A 25,443-nucleotide genomic window follows, 5' to 3' on the forward strand; every position below is an offset into this window, starting at 1 on the left:
CACATGCTTTGTTCCTCTTATCGTGCATTTTTGCATGTACTCATGTTGCCTTGAGCCAGAGGCAGACTATCTTTCTGGGTTCTTGCTCCTATTCCAGGACCCAGAGGTAAAATACTCTGCCCAAGTGAGTGCATGGTGAGGAGTGTGTCTGTGAAAGTGCAGGGTACAGCATATAAAAGCGAGACCTATTGGATATGCCAATGCTTGTTTAGTTACACTTTGGAACCTGGGAAAGACGTGTGAGTAACATGATGTTTTCTTATTAAAAAAAGCCATGCACTGACCTGAAGAAGGGCAGATGCCCAAATCTGCATGTACATCTGTAGAGCTACAGTAATGGGTATAAATATAATAGTTGCCTATTTAGAAAGAGTCAGGTGATGATGTCAGTGACCATCGTTGCAAAAAAAGGCTTTTTGTAGCACAGGAAAGAGCTAGTGCTGCCTTTTGTGAGATTAATACCTGAGGGACACACTCAAGCATAAATGTCAATGGGATCACAAACATGCAAATGTAAGCTGCGTAAAATATGTAACTTCTTGCCAACTACATTATTTGTAGGAATATTATATGTTATTCTGTATGTCCCATGCTTACTTCTGGTTTCAACTGCTAATAGCCCCTGGCTCTTACCCCCTTAATCTAGATTATAGGGAGTTTGCATTTCTTTACTTAAAGCAACTGTGCATTACGCTTGCAGAAGCTTTTAGATGCAAAATGTATTTTATGGAATGGAAAACCTGATCAATGCTTCTGTATACACCTGATCTGCACCTCAAACTAATGCTTAGTGGTGAGGGAGCACCTGCAATCAATCATGGTAAATATGGGTATCAATCTTTTTCTGTGACTATTGCCAATATCGTCAGTTCAGGGGCAGATCTATTAACAAGTCAAGCAACGCAGCATTCTGTGACAGTGAGGAGGCAGGAATGCACCATATCCACTAAGATATGGTGCATTCCTGCTCTCTCCTGGCACTGGTGCCCTGAGTGCAGCCTAGCACCAACGAGGGCACCCTTATGCTATAGTGCAAGGGTGTCAGCTTTACAGCCAGGATTGTTTTTGTGAGCACCTTCTGGCACAAAAACAACCCTTTGTTGCTGTTTCCTCTATCTATGTGTGCTGCGTAATGCAGCACATGTACATTGAGGAACAAATGAGGAGAAATAAACATATTTCTCCTTGTTACGCCTCACCTGGAAAGGTATAGCATTTTGACACATTCCCAGGTTTACAAGTGTTAGTAAATCTGGGAATACGCCAAAATACATGAGTGGATTCATGTAAACACCCTCCCTCCACCTAAGGAATTCCTTCCGAGGGCAGAGACACACAATCCAGGCTTTCCTAATGTTGGTGTACAGCACAACCAGCAGCACTGGAGTCTTATATGCAGTCCAGTAATGCCACAGTAACCTCACTGATTCAGCATTCCCAGAAGTAACTGTAATTACTGATCTAGGGATAGGCTGATCCTTCCTTCACCCATGGTCCCCGTTTCCCTGGAAGAGTGACAGCTGCTCACTCCATTCAAAGCCCATCTTCTACTCACATCCTTCTCCACTTTAATCCACGGAACCTGTAAGCAGGGAGGTGTCATTTCTGATTTTATATTGTATATACCTTGTGCCTAGTTCCCAATACCACATGATGAGCATTGCTACTTCAGGGGCTCATAAGCGCAAGTAGTGTGTTGCACTGTGTGTGTCTGTATCTGGGGTGCACCACACCATAAACAAGCCTGGAAAATTATAGTATTCATCTCTTTCTTTCTATCACCATGTACTGTTTACTTTCATATCTGAAATGCTGAACAGGTTTATAGTGTAACTCGAACTGCAGTTGGTTGGATGATGTCATCAGTGATGTTATCAATGATAATTTGAAATGTCATCAATGATATTATTAATGACTTCACTAAAGATGTCATAAGTGAAGTCATATGAGAGATCAAAACGCAGTGCATGGCAGGAACACAAGTTATACTTAACTCGGTAATCTATAACTGTGAATTGAATTTTTTTAATTTTAAATAATTTTTATATTATCATAAGGCTTAACTATAAGGTCAGTTTAACCTTTTTTGCAGTGAATATTAAATGGCAGGATATAAGATATAACAGTGAATGTTTTTTCCTTTCTTTATATTTCTATCTTATTTTAAAAGTTTACTTCACTTCTTGATGTCTTTGACAATATAATCAAATATGGTATTTGGCCTTCTTTTCATATTCCTGATTTCATTTTTGTAGCTTGTTTTGCAGTCAAGAAATAACAATTGAATAGGAGTGTTCAATTCTACACAGGATTATATGTTCCAAAATCAACAGATGGTTAAATTGTTCACCAGCAATAGATCAAGTAGTCATGATGTGATGAATAAATGTTATGCAGGAGTCTTGCAAGTTGCTTTGAATCCAATTTTATTTTTAAAAAATGCCAATTAGACAGAATTAATCCATTCGGCCCAGCCAATGCATTTCGTCCCAGTGGGACTTCATCAGGGCCTAAAATTCAAAACATACATATCACAATGATGTTTTATACAAACAAATTAATCACCAAAGTTGTACTGACGGCCTACCAACCCCCTGTGATCCATTATTCAGACATGTGCCCTCTGCCTAAAGATCAGGTAACAATCTTGAAATAATTAAATTCACAAATTCATTAGATAATTCCATCAGTGGCCTAACATCCCACAAAGTTCCCATCATTATGAGACATTTGGCCTGTATTGGAGATCAGGTGACAGTGGCCTTACATCCCATAAAGTTCCCATTTTTAGGAAACATTTGGCCTGCATATGGAGTTCGGGTAATCTTATGATATCCTTCCAAACCCCTCTGTCCCAATTCCAGAACACACTGTTTAAAAAATATATTTTTAAGGATGAACATAAGCTATATTGGCCTCCTTCTTCCCAGGTGAAAATCCCCGGCCTGAAAATTGCATCACTCACTTGATCAATGTCCCAATGCTGTCATCCACCCAGTGCTGGCTCCATTTGTTGTCTCATAAATCCTCATGTGCAGAAAGCCTCCAAAGTTACCATAACAATGTAAGCTGTTATTCAGGCTGATTGGCCTACACTCTAGACACAACATGCACACAGCTGCAGCTAACTGAAATTCTAGTGCCTTTAATATTGCACTGCATGCATGATTAGGGCACTTGGAGAAAATCCTTTTCCAGAGAGAGAGTGCTTTGCTGATCCTGATGTGATTCACTTCTGCTTATCTTGAAGGTATGGGGTTGCCCATTCAAGCCTAAGAGTCCTTCTATTAGTATAAAACCTAGGGGCATATTATCAAGTACGGCGTTAACATAATCACCTCTTTAGCGGCAGGAAACTGCAGCCGAAGCTGCGATAATGGGCTTGATAATATGCCCTTGTGAATTCCCTTTGGAGCACATGTTCCGGTGTGAACATGGGCTTCTATGGGAATTCACAAGGGCATATTATCAACTCCAATATCGCCTCTTTAGCGGCAGTATCCTGCAGCTAAAGCCGCGGTAATTTTAACGCCCTTCTTGATAATATGCCCCTAGTTCCTAGCTGGGGAGGGTGGTACAAAAGGCACTATAGGACCTGTTTCCACTATCATTATAATATGATTGCTCCCTTTGTGTTTTATGGTATTGTAACAATGCTGATCGTATTATTTTTAATCATATGCCTGCTTATGTTAGCAAAAATACTGCATCTTAGAGCACGTCGTTAAAATAATTTTTTTTTAACTTTTCCGTGTCTCTATTTACTCACATTGTGGACTGGTATGAGAATAACAAACAAAAGAGTGTTCTTGATTCCCACCATTCCTGAGAGTACCTGAAGTCGCATGTTCCGGGTTGTCTAATCATTGGTAGCTTCGCTTTAGGACAGAGAGCTAATGAGACTCTGATGCTAGTCGGTTAGGAGTTCTAGGTACTGAGGAGTTTTTTGGTACACTACAATTCACTGAGATCCTGGGTCTCTGTGCACAGTTCTGTGTATAAGCAGAATCCCCGCAACAATACAATTTTGTACCACTAGATGGCATGTTGCGCTCTCATCTTATCTATAACAAAATGATTTAGTTCAGTATCCTATTTTATACCCTTAACATCAAAATTCTCTTCAACAACAAAATATATTAATTCAATAACCCCATACCTTTTGTAATGAATTAGAGATCAATTTCCATCAATCTGTCACGTATATTCCTTTACGAAAAGAGTAAGCTAGTAACCCCATAACAATTGAGCCCCACGCACTATTGGACCTCACTTTCACCAAACCATGGGTTTAAAAACACCACAATGTATCCTCATGTCAATAGTCTAGGCTAGCTACCCCAGGCGATATCCTTACCAGTACTGACTTTCATTCTTTCTATTTCCTGGTTCGAATATCCTATGAGTTTATGCCTAGCTTTCAAGTTATCTGTGCCACCTTATTTATACCTGTTTCTTAACCAATCACAACCTTCCAAGATACCTGTTCCCTCTCTAGACCATTTTGTGGAGGTATTAATCACATCACTTGTTTCATCTAAGCCAAAATCCATGCATATATTAATGAGTGGTACAAAAGGGGGTGATGGACGGAGCATCTGAACCAATCAAACACTCACACCCAGTCAACAGATCTGGGTTTAATCCATCACCGTTCTTTAGCCCACTCTACCACCCCAGTTCAGACATGGCCATATGCAAATCAGTCTGACCCTGTGCCTCATGGGAACAGTCCAGCCCGAACTGCCAAGCCATGACATTGAATTGATTCCAAGATTAATTTTGTACCGTATTTTCCAGCCTTAAGAGAAATTTCCGACTGAGACTGTCTTTGTTGCCAGAATCATGCTTGAGTTTAGGAAGCATGTCCTTTTTTGTATTGACTGAAATACTTTGTGAATTCAGGTTCAGAAAATTTAATATTAGCTGTATTAGTAAATTGGGTCTTGGAGGCTGCAGGTCTATGTTATTTCTGAATGGGGGGATAGGCTGCGCTGTGCTACATGGAATATCTGTGGGTTAAATGATGCCAAAAACGAAGGATCTTTTGCAAAATTCTCCAAATTATGCAGGTTGACTTAATATGTCTACAGGAGACTCATATCCCGTGGAGTAATCGAGGGTGTTTAAGACTCCCTGGGTATGAGCTAGTCGCTTGCTCCCGCCAAACATATACGATTAGGGGTGTTGCTATTTTGTTAAAGACTGGGGTAAGAAGACAACTTTGGAAGGTGGGTTATCGTTGAAATATTGGTAAATAGGCATCTTCTTTCGATTTGTTCAATTTATGCTCCTAATTTGGATGACCCTCAAGTCCTTAGGAATTTAAATCTGGAATTAGTGGGGTGGCCCCATCCAATGTTATTCTGTGGTGACTTCAATAATAATTTACCCAGCCAAATTAATTTGTTAACATATTGTGGGTATGTGGGCTGGAAGCCTCGAGTATTTAAGGCTCTCCAGACTCTTCTCCTGGAACATGGTCTGACAGGTGTGTGGCATTATCATCATCAAAATATGGATGGACACACATTTTATTCTATTCCACACAATAAAATGGTTAGCTTTGATTATGTATTTCTGTCCGACCAAAGCGCTGGGTCTGCTAGAATTGAGGTTGTTCCTAAGACCATATCCGACCACAATCCTATAATTATTGATCTTTATGGGATCGCCCTACTAAACAGGTCAGATCATGGACCTTTGAGAGGAAGTTGCTTTTAGATCAGCAATATCAGGAACACATGGCTGTGTGTATTCCAGAATTCATGGACATTAATAGGGGGAGCGCCCCTGACTGTGTGGTCTGGGACACATTCAAAGCTGCTTTGCGTGGAGAAACTAAAAGCTTTGCTTCCCACCGGTGGAAACAAGCACAGCAGCAGATCAAAGACAGACTGGGCGCGCTACGACAAGCGGAACTCAAATTGACTACTAATATTCGATTGGGCCAAGAGCTGTCCAGCAGTCAGAAGGCGGTCACCATATCAAAGTCTAATTTGCTCGAACCATTTTATAAAGATCTTGCAGCTAAATATATCCGATTTCTAACTTTAATGTACGAATTTGGGGAAAACGCAGGTAAATGATATTTTTCTTTTGTATATCTTAATTATCTTTTAACTATTGTAGTGTCCTTGGATAGTTGTGACAAAAACTCCATTAGCTTATTTTCATTATGTGCACAATAGGAAACAAGCATTTGCAATGCAATAGGTCTCGCATTAGGAAAGTTTGAGCTATTGGTATTGTAAATGACATTTTTTTTATTTATGTGTTGGTTTTGAGAATAGCCAAATTAATAGCTTTGTCATTTACAATGCCAATACTTTTACCTTTTGCAAATGTGACACCTATAGCATTTGTAATGCAACATGTTTTGTATTTACGTGATTTATCAAAGCACCGTGCAAGCTTTCACGCAGTGCCATAAACTGCTGGGACTGTCCCATTAACAGCACTACTAGCCGCCGTAAACAATAAACAGGGGCATGCTGTGGGAGATGATAGCAGGGGAAGGGCAGTGCATGGCCCGCCATAGTTAAATATAAACAGTGGCGTGGAGGGGGGGCTGCGAGGGAGGTGAAAAATGTGCAGTCACTCAAAGTGGGAGGAGCCAATGGGTTAAGTAGGCTGACCCACTGTCACATGATGTATGCTGTGGTTGGTGGAAGCAAAATATTAAAGGCAATTTAAAAGACCAATGAATGAAGCTCGATGATGAAAAAACCTTCAATTATCAATATCTCACACAAATGTTTTGGAAAAACAATAGTCGACCAGACAGTAAGTCAAGACCTAAAAACAGTAGTTCATTAATGCACTGATTTAAATGACATGAGCCCTGCTGCTTTGCATATACTTTCCCATTTGCATGAACACCAAGTTGATGGCAGAGAATAGGGAGAAGGGTCTCCTTCCCTGGCCCAACACATCTGCAGGTGATGGACCCTCAAACACGGGGTGTTATGAGGCACTAAATCTCCCACGAGGGGTGGTATGTACGGTCATTTTTCTGCCCCCACTGAAGAGACAGAAATTGAGTAGTAACATGTTTGTAAAATCATAGACTGTAGAAGTATATTTGGTAAAGACGTAGCCAAACTACAAAAGCATTGTCCTTGAATAATATCTCCCTGCAAAAACAGATCTACACCTTTGGTCCCTAGCAACACCCAGCCCTGCCAGGGCTCAAGTTAGAACAGTAATTCCGAAAAACTGTTGGAAAGTAAGCCTGGCTGGATTAATGAATTAAATATTTCTGTACACTGTGTTTTTGTAAGGCCAAGATTTAGGTTAACTACATTTTGGAATTATTATTTTTGTAAAAAATGTTTGAGGAATCTGAAGCGTGAAGAGTTTAAATAATCAGAGTTAGACACTGTAACTCCCTGTTTTCAATCAATCAATCAGTAACTTTATTTTGGCTATAAGCCATAAAAGCACAGAAGATAAAAGACAACAATAAAACCATTTTAAGGAATATCATTTAAAAGTACAATAATGTGAATCTTAGAAGAGCCCATAACTCTTTGCTTTTAGGTGGGCACCAGCAAAATGGATGCTTTGAGCAAAACATCAAAAAATAAATGAAAAAATAAATAAAAGAGCCGGTATGTGACATTCTGAACTGGGCATGGAACTATAAATAGGTTATACACAATAAAAAGAATGATCAGGAAATAAAGGTTAAGATATATAAATACTGTAAAAAGGTACCTATATTCTACAAATAAGTATTGCGCATCTTATTCTCCATCTGTTAGTATACATGCAAACAGATTACCGCTTTTCAGGTTTCCCTGGAAAGTACTGATCTTGTGCCTTGCTTTCCACATACACATCAGATAACGAGAGAGAGCAAAAACTATCAATCTGCTTATAATGTGTCTCAGAATCCTGATTGCTATCTTATGTTCCCTTACTCCCGCATTTCAACAGAGCGGGAATATCCAACACCTCCCGGAATTCAAATAGGTTGGACAGAATAACATAATGTGCTCAATAGTTTCTTTTTGGTCCCCACATGATGGGCTCTTTAACTCATTAACCCATGATGTGTACTCCCACTTAGCAGTAAATGTCTGGAGAGACTTGGTTCCATACTAGAATTACAAGAACAGTCGCAGGGCAAGGGGAGGCTCTATTTAGTCCAGAAAGGCCTTTGGTTTAAAGGAGTCTTTAACTGTAAGAAAGGCATCTGTTAACGGATCATGGCTTGGATGTGTGTGAAAAAAATTGTCTCTATGTTGTCAATATGTGGTCTTGATGAGTGCTTTGTGAGTAACGCCAGCCTGGTCTGGTCTGGGGCACTCCATAGACCATCACGACCAATCTCTGACAATATGCCATTCACATGCTTTGAAAACATGAGCTGGGGAGAAATTGCACTCCACCACCAGATGCACAGCTTGTTCCATCATTAGTTACCACAACTTTCTCCGCTTTTCCACAAATGTATTCCATGTAATCCAAAAGTTTATATGGCTCATCATTTTTCATCCTGTCATATGTGGGGCCCTTGTGCATTCAACTGTTTCTAGTGTGCATTCAACTGTTTCTAGTGTGCAGATACGCCGATCCGGGACTTTTTCTAACGCATGACGAATGCAAAAAACATCCTCAGTAGTTCATTTCTTTAGCCAATGCATTTCGGCCTCTTTATTGCCCTTCTTTAGGGGTTCCCTACAAATTTAAGATATTTGACATTAGTTTACGTGTTCAGACCTCTATGCATCAAAAACTACCATGCATTAAACCATTCCTGTCTCCGTTTTTGTGGCAATAATAAACGTTTTCCCTCTAAATGCGCCACAACGCGCAGAAAAATGTACCCAAAGCAGCCTATCCCAAACCACATTCCTCTCACGTATTCGATGTCCCTACCCATATTTAAACCCCACAATTAGGTTTCCCCATCTCCTAGATAGAAAAGCTACTTAACATTCACCCGTACCCATCTACAGAACTGCAAAAGCATCCCCATACCTTCTTCATGTTGGAGCATAATCTCCTTCTCCAAGTATTCCTTTCAGTACAGAATATCAACTCCTTCCTGCTGTTTCCCTTTCAATTTATATAACGTGACTCCACCCCTTCAACAATGGCCAATCCTATCGCGTAGTCTCATAATCTCCCAACCATCACTACTCCAAGTCCCATAAGGCACTACTATAGATGCCTAATTGACCCAGATCTAATAATAACCAGTAACTGACATTTACGTTGACCCACTTCCTGTTACATCGCCCTGTCCAGGTACCTCTCAAATATTCAAATACCCCGCCTACCCGCTGATGTTAACAAACACGTCGATTAAAACCAATTTATGATGCTGACTTCCTAAGACATAGAATTCAACCCGTATGACTATGTGTCAATAAAAAGCATGTGTTGATGCGTGAATATTCCTACAAAGTCCGATCCGAAAAACTATCTGTCATGATGTTTTCTTCTCCTGGGACGAGTTGTTGAGTTTGCCATCGCACATGTGACTTCCTCCATAGTAATCTCTTTTTAACACTCCTCAATGGGCGCAACTTGGAAGGAGGGCAGTAAATACATACAGTGAGTTCAACAAGGGGTTGTCCAAGTGCACACCCGTTTTCACTAATAAGTTCACCATCTCTCTGTTCATCAAAATGTTTTTGTCTTAAGCGTGCAACCCAGAAATACGGCCTGCCCAAATGCCGCGTACATGTATATAGGAACCTTTTTACAATATGTGTAACACATACACATATAATGAGCGACCATAACAGGCACATAATAGGGTGTAAGGTTGCAAATGCCGAGGACCGCAATACCAAGTGCACAGAACGACTGCCGATATTATATACACTGCTGCGCGACAGTTCAGTTTCGAAAACGAGGCCTGACACGCAAAAGGGATTTCCGGCCGGGAGAAAGGAGAGGCGTGACACGCACTGAAGGGGCGGAGAAACAACGGAGCGGGCTGCGGAGTCTGGTCTGACACGGAGGGACAGGACAAGAGGAGCCGGTGAGGGGGGGCGTCGGGGCACATTGACGGTGCCCGCAAGCCCTGTGGTCTGCGCAAGCGCGCTCGCTCCCGCGGTGAAATCCGACACTGGGAAAGCTCGTGACACTTTGGTGTCCACTTTCCCAAATACGGATAGCATTAGTTGTCTTGCTGACAGCATTCATGCTTCGCATGAATGCTAACGTCAGCTCGACCTAAAAATGGGATCTTGTGCAGCATATTTCAACATGTTTCACCCTCTTTACTGAAGGAGCTTTCTGCAGAGTTATATGTTTTTCTGACAGGGCAGATTTCCCTAAGGATCTAAGATTGACTCAGAGATAGAAATAGGAGGGTAAGCCAAGAGCTCAAGAAGCAATTTGTCTGCAGATTCCTAAACTGTGAAAAATTACTCTGAAAAATGATCTACTGAGTTTCAATAAAGGTGTACAGACCCATACAACACTGTCTTTAATGAACCCTAGGCGTAGGACTACGCTACGCTCGCAGAGCGTGCGTAGTTTGCGCAACTATGTGCTACGAGAATTGCACGTAGCACAGTGCAAAAACGTGTAGCGTGGCGGGCATTTTTTGCTTGCTCGTGATCCTCAACGTCAAGTTGGCGACTGCGAGAGAGCAAAATAACATCCCAGCAAGACGTTTTCCTCGTTCACGAACAGCAACATCAAGTTGCTGATCGCGAGCCTGGAAAATAAACCTCACGGTGAGATCCTCAACGCGGGGAGGTCCGCGACTGCTCGTGATGAGAAACTACCAGTCTGTGTTGAGAAAGCTGCCGCTCGAGTAAAAATCTACTCGAGCGCCAGAAAACGACTGCTTGCACTGTGCAAGATGTGGTTTGCAATGACTGCACAGTGCGGACAAGCACCTGTCACTGTGCGAACAGCATTTTCCCTACCGCACTACGCAGTTTGCGTAGCTATGTGTAGCTTGCGAAGTACACTTCGCATAGCTACGCGTAGCGCAACTACGCCCAGGGTTATCTTTCATGGCCGAACTATGTCATAACATTGATCCTGCATTAATCTAGACTGGTAGACGTAGGGCCTGATTACGAGGTTGGCGGTCCATAGGACCATGAAATCTGTGGTGCCAGTCTGACCACCGCCGCACTGTGGGACCGCCAGCATTATTAACACTGTAGTGGTTGGACCGCCACAGGACTGCAGTGACCACCAGGGATCTAGAACCCAGTGGCATTCGTGCAGTGCTAAAAGGTAGAAATATGCTGGCGGTGCTACAGCGGCACCACTTAGCATATTTCAAGTTGTCTTACCACCACCATTTCGTGATAGTGATCCCACAATGGAAAGGGTGGCATGGAGGCAATTAAGGGGCCCCCTGCCACCTTAGAGCCCAGGGTTTGCATGTGGGGGGGAAAGGTAGTGCCCCCCTGGATTTGCACCCCCAGTTCCTGCATGGTGTGGCATATGTGCCACACCATGCAGGAAAGTGTAGTCAGTGCTCTGGGAGCGGCAATCTGCATGTCAGGCTTTTCTATGTTGCCTAACACACTCCCACTGTCAGACTGCCACACGACCACCCCCCAGATCCGTATTGAAGTCCTAATATGTTAGGCAGTTGCACCACTGGTTTGACCACTGTAGGACCACCAAACTCATATTGGGCCGCATAGTACTAAAGGAAAAGAATTTGCCAATGGCTCCTGCACAATTTCATCTCTACAAAAAGTGGTATAGTAAACTAAAGTAAAATGAATACCTATTTTAACAGTTAGGACAGCTTCCAGAACAGTATTAACAATGATACAGACACAATGTTGAAATGTTCACATGTAACAAGGCGGCCACAGGCGAATAAACAATTTTCTTTACTCAGATAGGATACTTTCCATGACTGGGCCATATTTTTCTTATACAGCTTTGATCATTGAGTGACGTTTTTGTAATACTTTAGTCTCATCAACAAATTGTGAATTTATTTTTGACAGCATCTTAAGTGATAAACATACCATTTAGATACCATTAAATGATTACGTAATTTTAATGGAGATGGAACTATTTGAGAACATTTTGAAATGTTTGAAAATAAATGTCACTCAACTCAAAATATAAAAAATAAACCATGGTTAATTTTAAGGACTGTAATAAAATGAACTATTAAAAAAAGCCTGTGGTTTACGGTATGAGCTATAATAAAATGTATTATAAAAAATAAAGCTTGTGGTTAAATGTATGGGATAGAATACAATTATTATGTTTAATTGGAAATGAATGAATGAATCTTCATCTGTACAAACATACCTCAAAGTCGACATCGCCAAAGCAGCCACATGTTGCACAGGGGCCAATAATTCTTAAGACATCTTCCTTTCTTTCATTTTGAATTGTGAATTTTGGCTGATAGGGGTTCCAATTTTGAATAATGAAGCCAACAGTTGAACCAGGAGGGGCTTGCACTTCTAGCTGTCAGAAAAATCCCAATAACATAATTCAGTCCTTAGAAAATTGAAATCAATTGCCAAGAACATTAAATACTCTAATGAAATCATAACACATAGCAATTGACATTGGCTTCACTGAACGCACTGCACCTAATCCATTGGCAGGGGGTTGCCCTCTTTGGTGTTTGCAGAAAACAACAAGAATTTGCAATGCAATAGGACTCGCATTTACTCGAGTGGGGGGGCGGGAGAGAAGAAAAGGATAGCGGGATGGGGGCACAGGAACAAAATAGTGCCAATGAAACACGAAGAAAAGGGGCCAGTAGCCATGAAAGGATACAAATGACGACATGGTCCTCATAAGGAGGGACTAGCAGCATCAGAAGGCAGCATTTAGAAAGGATAAAGACACAATCCAATGAAAAAGTGGGCGGGGAGTGGGTGGGGCTTCCTTCACGTAGTCAACTACCACAGATCAACACCAGAGCAGTGCTTGCACGCTGGCTCAGGGCTCGACCTAAAAAGAACAAAGACCCTAGTTTGGAGGGAAGTTCCTCCCTTATCATGGATGGGGAGATTTGCATTTTCGCTACTCATGGACCTCCACACTCTGCATGGTGGTCTTGGGTAAGGAAATGATTGACATTCACATGCTTAAAGGGAGGGGTAAACCTCACTGAGATTTGTGGACCCAGTGTTAGATGGGTCAAGTGTGTATGCCGTGGCATCAGCTGATATCAACCCAGAGCTTACCCTGACTCAAACAGCTTGGGTATTATGAGTTTGTCAGAGCAGGAGCACCACTGGAAATAGGCTGTGCTCCTGCTAGCCCTCTTCCAAACTTTTAACAATCCTCTGAGTTATGCTCAGTGAATGGTCTTTGAGAGGCCAAAGAATACCATATTTAATGCGAAATCATCAGACTTTTCTAAAGGCACATACTTTTCTTGCCCCCACCTCTCTGTTATAGATGCTTTCTACTGTGTATTTCATGCTTAACCTGAAAAGAAATCTAGACTTGGCCTGCCTCTACTTTTATCTACAAAACGCCTGCCCAGCTACAAAAACAGTAGAAAAGGAGATGGGGCTGATTTATATGTTGGACGTAAGAATACTTCATTTCCATTGCAACAGAGTATCCCTACCTTCAACATAATAGTCCGGCCAACCGATTTATATGCGGCCAGACCTCTGTTTTAACCATGGCAGAGACTACTCAGTCTCCACCATGGCAATACCCCTCTGACAGCCTGACGGAGTAAAGGTCATTGGAGGTTAGCCTCTATGTGCGTCTGCCTAGTTTATATGGGCAGACATAGAGGTCTAAAGCTCCTCTCACCATGTTAAATCAGGGTGAGGGGGGCATTTTTTTTCTTTTCATAAAGAAAAACCTGAAGTTTGATGGATAACTCCATAAGGTTGATAGATCTGTGAATCAAACTTACCGAAGCATTGAATGCAACTTTTGTAATGTTGGTTCCTGATACCGCTTTAGAAATTACTTCCAGGTTGGCAGTCTTTCTAAATTTGGCAGGCAGAGACTCTGTTAGTGTGATGGAGTAATTTTCCCTGTCGCCCTAACAGCCTTTTTCCTCCGCCCAACAAATTATAAATCAGCCCCATAATATTTTGGTAAAATATGATAGAAACATTAGCAACAAACTATTTTTGCATTCTCCCCAAATCTGTTTTCTCCTAATCTCTTTTTTCTCCCTTTCATTCTCTATCATCATTCATTGATGCCATTCTGCTGAACTTCACAAAGGATGTAGCCAAAATCACAAGGTTAATACCACCTTTAACACATATTAAGGATGCAAACACTAATCTGAAAAAAATCTCACCTGCACTTATTATGAACCAAAGTGTTGCATCTAGCATTGTACAGAGTGAGGTAAGGCCATTCCATTTGCAGTCCCACAGACTCCAGAGAGTTATTAGGAGACACAAAGATCCCACTGTACAGCCTACAGTAGCACAGAGTGCTTCAGGAAGATCACAGCAACTTCCTTGCTCAAGCCCAACACACAGGAGAAAAAAACTCAAAAAAGAACCCAGTTCACACAATAAGGCAAAGAATACACAATTCACTTTAAAAACAAAGTGGAATCTTTGTGTCTCGTAAACAACATGAGGGGCAGAACCAGCATGTGGTCGCTCTTGTGCCCTCCCATAAAGAACATTTTGGCACAACAGTAGGGCCTTGGTCTCGTGGCATCCCAGAGATTTGTACACTACCGCTCTGTGCTTGGTTGATAGTTTTAAAGATTTTAAAGCTATCAAACAAGCACACAGCTGTGATGCACCCGTCACTGTAGTGGAGCGGGCTGTTGCAGCCACATTTTTCAATGCAGACAGCTCTGGGGTGTTCGCTGCACAGGGTCATCATTCATTAGATTATGGGTGGGGCCGGTAAACTCTGTCACGCCCTGAATTTAGCAGGGTTTTTGCCGAACTCCATGCTCCAAGCAAAACACAGAGTGTCAAAGCTATGCAAACTCCACTGACAGAGCAAGCTTTTCCACCGACGCCTAGTACTGAACTGCATTTATTATGAAAAAAGAGAACTCCATGCCTTTCTGTTACACTTTTGTTCTACTTCACTTTCAGACAGAAACAAAATATCTTCTCATGAAATGTCAAACACGTGTCAGGATTACAACTCTGAATTACACATAGACACCATGGAAATTGGGGAGTCTTTAGTTAAGGGCCATTACTACCCTAAGTATGTGAAAGCTCTCAGAATGTAAGATAAATTCCTCCTAGGGAAACAGAGAAGATATAAGTAATATGTATACCATATTTACTGACCTCTTGTAGATAACAAGGGCACCAGCAACTGTTACATCGTAAGGGGCGAATGACATGGATGACCTCCTGGCCTTTGTTATCAGCAATTCTCATAGTAAATGATCGTATGGGTCCACAGAAAGTTCGATCAAAGAAGGCATTCTCCTCAATGACAAAGTAAACTCTCTGTCCCAGGTTGTTCTTGATCTCATATTTATTGCTGGTTTCAGTTCCAAGTAATACTGATAAAACAAAATTGAGCAAGACAAGAACAAAGTTTTTTTCACTTCACCCATCGATGCTTAGCATAAAACAAGAGTTTCTGATAAGCGGCTAGTATTTACTTTACCTCACATGCATTCTCCTGAAAATATTGCCTTTATTTCGTAATTTTAAGATATCAGTCAGAAACATATTGCTTAGTGTTTTTAGAAATAATTTTGTAGGTCAGTTCTCATGGTCATCAAACTTTACTTTACAGTCAATGTAAAACATGCTTAAAACCTGTGGTACAGGTAAACAACAAATAGGGCAATGTTAAGTCAATCAATCAAGAAAGTCTTTATTTCGGTAGGAATACCATAAGAGACACAAGGGATAAAAGGATAAGTTACGTGCATATCAAAATAAATAGGACATTGCATGTTGATGATAAAAACACTGCAGTCTAAAAATATCATAAGTATAAAAATGAAGCTAGCAGGGGTTAAGAAAACAGAAATTAGGACCAACAGATACTATGTGGGTCTCAATTATCATCATGAATTCATACCAGCTAGGAGGATAGATATGCAAACTGTACAAAGTTCCATTTCAGAAATAAAGACATGTTGATGACATCGATTATATTCGCCAATGCAACAGTCCATAGTGATCATCACAAATACCATCCCACAAAGAGAGTTGAAGTGCTAATTTAACAACGTCCCATTGCTAAGATGCAGGTAAACTTTGCGATTACAGATTTGGCATGAACCAGAGTCTGATGCAGATGCCTTGACTGCTGCTAAATACATTCTTCAGTTGTGCAAGTCATTTTCCATCACGGGTTTGTGTCCACATGCAACATAAGTGTGCAAAATCTGGCAAAGAGCCGATATTTAAAAAGGCAAGTGCTAAAAATGTCAGTCTCATGTCAATATAATAAAAATATTAAAACCACATTTCATACTAACATATAAAAAGAGTAAGAAATAGTACTTCTAATTTTTAAGTTTGCTGTTCTGTGTAACAATTATATTTACTAAAGTATTAAACGTGTACGCTGCTCACCGGCCTGCGCTGAGAAGAAGTCAACACCCTTCTTCTGATTGCCCATGCATGTCACAAATATTTTGCAGTTGCGCACACAAACAGATGTCTTGCATCAGGTTTTAGTATGCGCAGAGTCGCTCGGAAGTCTCAGGTACCCAGTTTTCTGTAGACAGGAAAAAGTCATCCGCTCCTGGGTTTGGTGTATGCTATGCAAGCAAAAAAGAAGTGGGCAGTAGATTCTTGTGGGCAGGAACAGCAAGGGCAGCCCTATGGCTGTACTTTGTTATACTAGGAAACAAGGAGGGAGCCAGGCCCGGATGGACAGGTGAGGAGGCAGGGCCTTCTATAATCAAACACACAAAAGAGTGCCTCACCACCTACGTTAGAATCCACACTTAAGGAGAGTTGACCACGCAAGTTGTCGTAATCAACTGGGTATTTTTATTTATACCAACGTTTTTTATCAGTTAATTAAATTTTGTCGAAAAATCATGAATGAGAAAACACACAAAGACAGTTATCAACAATACATATTTACACCAAAATTAATGAACTAGTCATTAAGAAAATGAATTGTGATCTAATAAAAAACATTCAAGCATACATGACCAAATGATTTCAAAAAACAAACAGAATAATTTAAGCATGTGCAGTATAAAACAGTGAATTTACACAAAATAGGAAATGGGTTTAGTGCCCAAAACAGGTGAGAAAAAAGAAAAGAAATTAGCAATGAAGCAAAGACAGTTTGTAACTCTTTTTACAACCAACAAAAGCTGGTCTGAGGGAACAGATCACAATAATTATTTGCTAACTGGCCGACGCGTTTCGATTCCAGGTAGTGGTTTCCCGGAATCTCATCAGGGCGCAATGAATCTGTCTGTGGGGTGAAAGAAGGTACCCGAATTCAATTTATGGAATGGTAGTCACTAAGCCCCTTTAAAATGACACCTCATTATTTGTGATGAACCTACCAGTGTAGGCGGTGAAATGAATTCGAAAAAGAGCACGTTGAGCTCGGAAGTGCAGGATTGGGCTTTTCGTTATGTGGTCGCGGTGAGGGCGGGGGCCACCTGAAAGAGCGAAAGAGCCATTAAATTGCTGGCTCCAAATAACTAAGGAAAGTCGGTAAATGAACAAGAAAAAAGCCTACCGTCAGCAAAAAACCTTTAACCCTTTCGATGCTGATGACGAGCTCAGCTCGTCATCACCCACGGGTGTCGTGTGCTGATGACGAGCTGAGCTCATCATAGTGCCACTAAAATGGCATTTTCCAGCACTGGGGGGGAAAACGCCCAGCAGCCATGTGGTTAAGGAAGGCTGGCGTCTGGCATTGTGTTCAATTAGTCTTCAATGGCAATATTAGGATGGGCCGTTTCTTTTTTCTCACCTGTTTTGGGCACTATAAACCCATTTCCTATTTTGTGTAAATTCACTGTTTTATACTGCACATGCTTAAATTATTCTGTTTGTTTTTTGAAATCATTTGGTCATGTATGCTTGAATGTTTCTTTATTGGATCACAATTCATTTGCTTAATGACTAGTTCATTAATTTTGGTGTAAATATGTATTGTTGATAACTGTCTTTGTGTGTTTTCTCATTCATGATTTTTCGACAAAATTTAATTAACTGATAAAAAAACGTTGGTATAAATAAAAATACCCAGTTGATTACGACAACTTGCGTGGTCAACTCTCCTTAAGTGTGGATTCTAACGTAGGTGGTGAGGCACTCTTTTGTGTGTTTGTACTTTGTTATACAACCAAGAATTTGTGAATGCATTGATGGGCAGGCTGCCATGCCTGAACTGGGTGTATAGCTTCCTATCGGCCAACACTTTAATGATGTCGAGGTAACTTTCGAGGGTACATCTATGCTTAAAATCACTAAATTCCTCACCCAGTCTCCCCTGGTTGCTAGGTAAATAGGCGATGCGCTCAGCTCCTTCCCAATAGAGAGATTTGAGCTGTCTTCTAGCAAAGGGTATTAGGCAATGTTAAGCCAATATCTTGTGTTGCTAGAATGTAACTCAAATTGCTGGGTGGGGTATGGAGAGAGTTCAGACTTATGCTAGCTGCCAGCAGATTGTGGGATAAGCAGAATGGGTCAGGGTCAGGTAAGGACTAATGCACGTGTTGAAGTAGTTGGGGCATGATTGGGGAGAAGAGGCTAGGATCAGATAAGCTAGGTAAGATTTGGATCATCGTAGAATTTGTAGGCAGCATGAAGAGTCATGCTAGATGCACAGGAGAGGAAACCTATTTAAAGATGACGGGGCACATTTATTGGAATTGTGGATCAGGGCAGCGCAGCAAGTTACCTTGCTGCACTGACCTACAACTTAGGGAAAGGGCAGGCATGCATCGAATTTATTGAATACAGTGCATTCCTGTCCTCTCCCCCTGTGCTGGCACTGTTTTGGCAGTCTAGCCCCAACACAGGCACCCTTTCCCCATGGTGAAAGAGTCCCTGTGTTACAGGCAAGATGTTTTAGTGAAGAAACACTCAGAGCCATTCAGGCTATGCAGCCCAGGAAGGCACCGGGTCCTGACAAATACCCAGGTGATCTGATTTGTTCTGAACCCACCATATGGGGCACTTACATACATGCACTGTCATATGGGATATTGATAGGAGGGGAAATCTCTGATACTTGGTGCAGTGCCAAGATTTCCCCACTATACAAAAAGGGAGACAAAGCAATACATAACAACTACTGGTTGATCAGTCTTATTATTAACCTCCAGAAGGCATTCTGTCACCAAGTTCTGATTAGACGACTAGACTGGATTGATGAGGCCTACATCCTGTCCCCTTTACAGACACGTTTCCACTCTAAGGTGAGCACAACAGGCCTAATGTTTAGTTTTGACCTTATCATTTCGAAATATCTTAAAACTCTCCAAAGATCACTTAGACGTGGTCTTTGTGGACCTCAGGGTTAGAATTGACAAAACCAGAAACTAGAAATCCCTCATTCACAAAAGTGAACCAACATTGCTACATAGCACTTCAGTCATCACTAAGACGTTTAAGAAAACCACCCCTAAAGCTTTCTCCCATGCCATTTAGGTTTAGAGGGCAAAAGCTCAGGCTGCAGCGCTATATGGTGCAGACATTTGGGAGATTGTTAACATCAAAGGTTTGATCCTCAAATAAAACAGCCTTTTGAGATTTTTCTTTAGTTTACTGCAGAGCATCCCAATGACACTACTATTCTTTGGCATAATGCTTAAAATTGTTTATGTTGTGGCATCCCTGAAACCTTTTTATATTGGGTTAGGCTGCAGTCCATCCCTGAGTTACTTCACTATAGGTTGGCAGCTGAGGAAGTTTTGAATTTGGGTGAAACACATCTTCCACCTTGGTTTAAATATGTTAAACTCCATCTTAACAGTTGAGGCTTCAGTGCCTATTGGAGTAAACCTCCCTTAATTAACCCTTGCACTAAGGGCATTGTCAAAACTGACTTTTGTAATACTAAAACCATTGCATTCCATTGTACTGCTAAAGCCGGGGTGGTCTGGCAGGAGAATTTCCATCTTTAAACCTACACCTTCAAAGGAATTGTATATGAATGCGATCCAACCACCCCAGGCCTGCACGTTGTTTACAACGTTTACAATTGCCAACTTGCTGGCTAAAAAATTCACAAATAGTCTCATAATCTATTGTTCCAAACTGACAGCATGTGTATTTTGCAATCACCCAATTGAGGATATCGAACACCTGCTATTATTTTTTCACTCATATGATAGATCTAGGAGGACCTGGACTAAGCCACTCTGTATTTCTATTGGTGTGAGACAACTCAAGGAGGCTTATCGAGTTCTACAGTCTTATAGTAGTTCACTTATAATTCAATTCAATTTAAAAAGTGCTTTATTCGAGTATTACTCATAAAAGCAGACATACAAACACATAATAAAATACAATTAAATTACAAGATCGAATATGACATAAGCACATTGAACATAAAAGAGAAATACAATTACATTTCATCATACTTCATACAATCCCAGGTGCAAAGTTCATTTGATAAAAATCAGGTTAAAAAAAACAATCCAATATCACTATTAAAAGTCAGTAGAATTTTTAAAATTATTCATCCGATAAGACACCTCAGGTGGGAACGGAACAGAGAATAGATAATCTAGCAGTCTCTGTTCAACTAAGCAGAGAGTAGTTACCCTACTAGCAATCTCTGCCTAATTACCCACGCCCACCCCAAATACTTTGCAGTCGCTATTATAATCCAGGTTAGGGAGGTAGATTTTACAATACGCAAGGCTACCATACTACTTTTAGTACCCAGATTTCTACACATAGGAGCCAACCAAACACGTCTGGGAGCGGAATATACATAACAGGAGAACAAGAAATGACCTAACGTTTCCTTTCCTTCCCCACATACTGGGCAAGTAGCTGGACCTCCATCTCTCCACTTTGATGTTAAGTTGCGTAGAGGTAGAGAACCAGCCCTCATTTGGAAAAACAGTTTCCTATCCATGGGTTTCGTTATAAAATCCCAATACATTTCATACGTAGGAAAGAGCTTAACTTCAAGGAAAGCAGTAGTCATAGACCCATTGTTAATACTAAGCAAACTCCTGTTTTCAACCCGTTCCCAGAAAAGATTTTTTATAAATAACTTAGATGGAAAGGAATGACCCGGCTGGATCGGACCACAGTTCATTTAGTCCTAGTTCACATAATGCTAATTTTAGTGATTTAAACCATCTAATTTTGTTAAATCGGTCCGCTTTGATAACATCAGCAAACCCTTCTGCATAATGTGACAACTCAGGGGTGGTCCAGATTCTACGCCAATATAATATCGGACGAAGTTCACACATTGCCGAGATTTCTTTCCTGCCAAGGTCATATCTAAGAGGCAAAAGGGGACTGCTCTGTGGGGTGCCTGTAAGTTTCCGAAGGAAGTTATTCTCCGATGTCTGTAACTCCTGGAGGTTTTCTTGCCCCCACAACTCTGCCCCATACAATGCTGACCCTATTGCCTTAGCCTCGTATATGATCAAGGGAGGTTTAATCGGTTTGGTCAATGATTTACTGTGCTCCTTAATGATGGTACCAGCCAATTGCTTATGTCTTAATACTGCAATGTTTAAATGTTGGTTCCATCTATTATCATTAGAAATGTGAATCCCCAGGTAAGTAAAAGAATTTACTACTTCAAGGTAACGCCCACTCATGGATATTTTAGATTTAAAATTTCTATAAGGATTAAAAACCATGAGTTTTGTTTTAGCTGCGTTTACCTCCAAGCCGTGGTCACTACAAAACTTGTCAAAAATTACCAGTGCCTTTTGCAGACCGCTAGGGGATTTCAATAAAATTAAGGTGTCGTCGGCAAACATTAAAATAGGAACTTTTACACCTGCGAGAGAGGGAGCATCCACAGCCTGAGATTGCATGCGGGAAACAATGCCGTTAATAAAAAGGGTAAACAATGTTGGTGCCATTGAACAACCCTGTCGAACCCCACGCTCAACAGGAAAGTCGACAGTGTCATTTCCATAGCCACCCCATTGGATTTTAGCGTAAGTACCCTCATGGAGTCTCATGATCAAGGTCAACAGGGTCATTGGGACCCCCAGAGCTGCAAGCACCTCCCACAATTTTGCCCTAGGCACCAGGTCGAATGCAGCCCGTAGGTCAACGAAAGCTGCGTAAAGACTACCTCCACCCAGTACCACAGTCCTCCACTGGATCAATTGAAAACGGAAGACCTGGTCCACAGTGCTGGTTGCTCTGCGAAACCCAGCCTGAAAAGGAGATAGAACATTCTGCTCCTCTGCCCAATCAAGCAAATTGTTAATAATTACTCGCCCTACAACCTTTTGAACAGTGTCAATTAAGCTGATAGGGCGGTAATTACAAGGTTGGGCACGATCTCCCTTTTTATATACCGGAATATTGACAGCACCCCGCCAGGATACCGGAATTTCAGCACCCCTAGCAATGTGATTTAGTAATAAGCAGATGTATTTGCTACACCCATCGGTGTCATTTAAGAAAACATCCGCAGGGACTCCGTCAATGCCCGGTGCTCGGCCACTATGAACAGATTTCAGGGCAAACAGTACTTCACTCTGAGCAAAGATGTCATCATCTGCGAACAGGTAAGCAGGGCAGGAACTGTTACCGAATTGGTCCCTGGGAGAGTACTGTTCACTAAAAAATTCGACCCATGCATCATGAGAAACATTGTTATTGGGAGCTTCTGGGGACCTTTCGTGACCCCATTTGACAATGTGCCAAAATAGTCTAGAGTGTTTACGATCGCTTGCACATTTCAACTTCTGCCAATGGGCTTCGTCCCATTCTCTTTTTGCCCTAGCAATACAATTTTTATAGTGCTTCCTAGCAGATCGGATCTCACCCAGGTTGTTACTCTTAATGGCAACTCCTAGGTTGGATCTTGCCGCCCTACAATCGTGATTATACCACTTTGCAACTTTATATGTGCAGACCCTCTTGTTATGTACAGGTTTTAGGAAGTAACTTTTAACTTCGTTAAAGAGAGTCGTGTGTGCTTTAGTTATGTCTTCATATCCCTGTGAGGTCCCAGCTACGCTCTCCAGGGCCGCAATGGCCTTGTCTGTCGCTGCTCCTATTTTTTCGAGGACCTGCTGGTCTGTCCTGACACCTGACCACCTTAACCTGCGCATATCGTTAGTTGGAACAATCGTCGGGAGCAAAAGTTGGTCACAAGGGGTTGGTGCTATTACTTTAAACAACCACCAATTGTGAGAGACACATAAAGGGTCATGGTCGCTTTCTGGCCTTGCTGTTACCACCATGTCACTAACAGATGACCATATAGATATGCTGCAAATGACATAATCAATGCGACTTTTGTTTCGCCCGTTATTAAAAGTCATGGCAGGGACACGATCTGACTTGGTTCGACCATTCAGGGCTCGTAGCCCATACTCCAGGCACATTGCATTTAAGCCTAGTATGTCAGCCGTCCAGCGAGTTATCGGAGGAGTGTCTAATGTGGGAATATTCCATAGCTTATCTTCCTCTACCCCGAGAGGGGAGTCACCAGTGATGAGAGGTTCAAAAGTGCGATTTAAATCGCCTGCAATTAGTATGTTTTTCCCTGCAGAGTGTATCTCAAAGAGATTAAAAAGGCTCAAGAGAACCTCAGATTTACCTTTATTTCCACCTCTAGCATAGATGTTATAAATATCTATGGAGATGGGTAGATCACTAGTGAGTCTGATGAGCTGGATATATTTTTGGTCAAGCTCCACACATTTTACAACAGTTTTTAAAGACTGCCTAATCCATATAGTAAGACCCCCCATCGGACGCCCTTTAGGGCCCTTAGAAGCAGGAACATGAACATTTATGTACCCCAAAGCAAAGACAGGGTCACACGCCCAAGTCTCTTGGAAGATGCAAAGATCATACTTATTGATAAATCCAAACCAGTCAGCACAATCCAACTTGGAGCATAGTCCAGCCACATTCCAAGACAGAAGATTCCCCGTATTAGTTATCATGACAGAACTAGGGCTTGTAATAGTCTCATGCATCATCTTTCCACCAATATCATTAGAATTAATATTTTCATTGGATGGGCCTGCTAGGTCCTCAAAGGGGTACCCCTTAGTACGATCTTTAGTTAAGTAGCTGGCCTCGCCAATAATGCTTTCATCACAGACAATCAGTGGCATAGAGTTACAAATAGGTGGTTGTCAGTCACAAGCATTCAAGTTTGATAATGCAGAGAAACGATTTTCCAACCCCAAGCCCCAGTCCACCGAGGCAACATCCTTCCTCCCCCTCTTGGTCACAATGTTCCATTTGGTTCTCAGAATACTTGAATTCAGACCACTTCCCTTCCTTGGGTAGAAGAAGTCCAAAGTCAGTGGAACAATTGAGGTTGATCTCCGCTGTGGTGGTAAAATGTTGGGCAAGATATTAGGCAAGACCCCTGGGTCAGAAAAGTGAAGGACAACACACTCCCCCTTAAACTTTTTGACCCTGTCCCCAATCCACTGAACCCTTCTCGCATTTACGAGCTCTTCCGAGAGTTGCTGCTTTCCCCATGGAGAAATTACCATGTTGTTGGTCAGCCATGATAAAGATTTATTTATTAAGGAAGATGTTGTTTCGTGTTCACCTTGGGCCAAGGGAGGGACGTTAGCAAGGACAAGTACCAATGGGGAAGCTTCAACTACAAGCTCAAAAGTCCCTTTCTCAGTGATTGGGTCAACAACAACGGGAACTGAAGTCGAAACATTAGGAGCATCACCAGGGAAGATAATCTTGGGTGCCATTAGAGGATTTGATGCAGGGGTAGGGATAAATCCACTATTAACTACAGTGGCTGGTTTGCTCAAAGTAGACTCGATCCTAGAAAAAACAATTTCCGGGAGTTTACCTACTTCGCCCAGGGTTTTTTCTAATAAACCTTCTAATCGGTTAACCTCGGAGGTTAACTTATCTATTTTACTGACCAGAGGTTTAACTACACCTTTGATTTTTGTTTCCATCAATGACAGTAGTTTGTTAAATTGGGCATTTGAAAGTGTAACATAAGCCTCACTAGTCAGATCAGCCTCCTCTTCCTCTGAAAATTTCCTCGGAAGGTTTGCTACTTTGTTCTTGGCTGACCTTAAACCCTCCCGTTTTGCCATAACCTTTTGGTTTTCCCCATTAATCCTAGGGGCTAAAATGGGTGCTGCAGGGGAGATTGGGGACTCATTACTAGTGGATATCTCTATCAAAGCTTCATTAACACTAATGTCTTCAATACCAGCGACAATACCACTAGGCTGGATGATGATAGTATCAGGAAGAGAATCAAGTATTTCACCATTTGAGCTACTATTTGTCTGAAGCGCAAAAGGATCATCTGGCTCCATATCAATGAGGGGAGATTGGGTAGGTGAATCTATTCCCAAGGAAGATCTCCTATCACTATTGATTCTTTCTACAACATGTACAAGAT

General features: G+C 41.5%; 1 protein-coding gene across 1 annotated transcript in view; it reads right to left on the minus strand.

Moving 5' to 3' along the window:
- PLSCR5 (phospholipid scramblase family member 5) overlaps positions 1-25,443 on the minus strand; it is a 284,029-nt gene that overhangs the window by 71,304 nt on the left and 187,282 nt on the right. The window contains exons 4-5 of the mRNA XM_086944892.1: positions 15,219-15,439; positions 12,265-12,426 (exon numbers count right to left, since the gene is read on the minus strand). Coding sequence (XP_086801018.1) covers positions 12,265-12,426; positions 15,219-15,439 — 383 coding nt within the window. The remainder of the gene's footprint in view (positions 1-12,264; positions 12,427-15,218; positions 15,440-25,443) is intronic.

This window comes from Lissotriton vulgaris, chromosome 11 (assembly GCF_964263255.1).
Source record: "Lissotriton vulgaris chromosome 11, aLisVul1.2, whole genome shotgun sequence".
NCBI lineage: Eukaryota > Metazoa > Chordata > Amphibia > Caudata > Salamandridae > Lissotriton > Lissotriton vulgaris.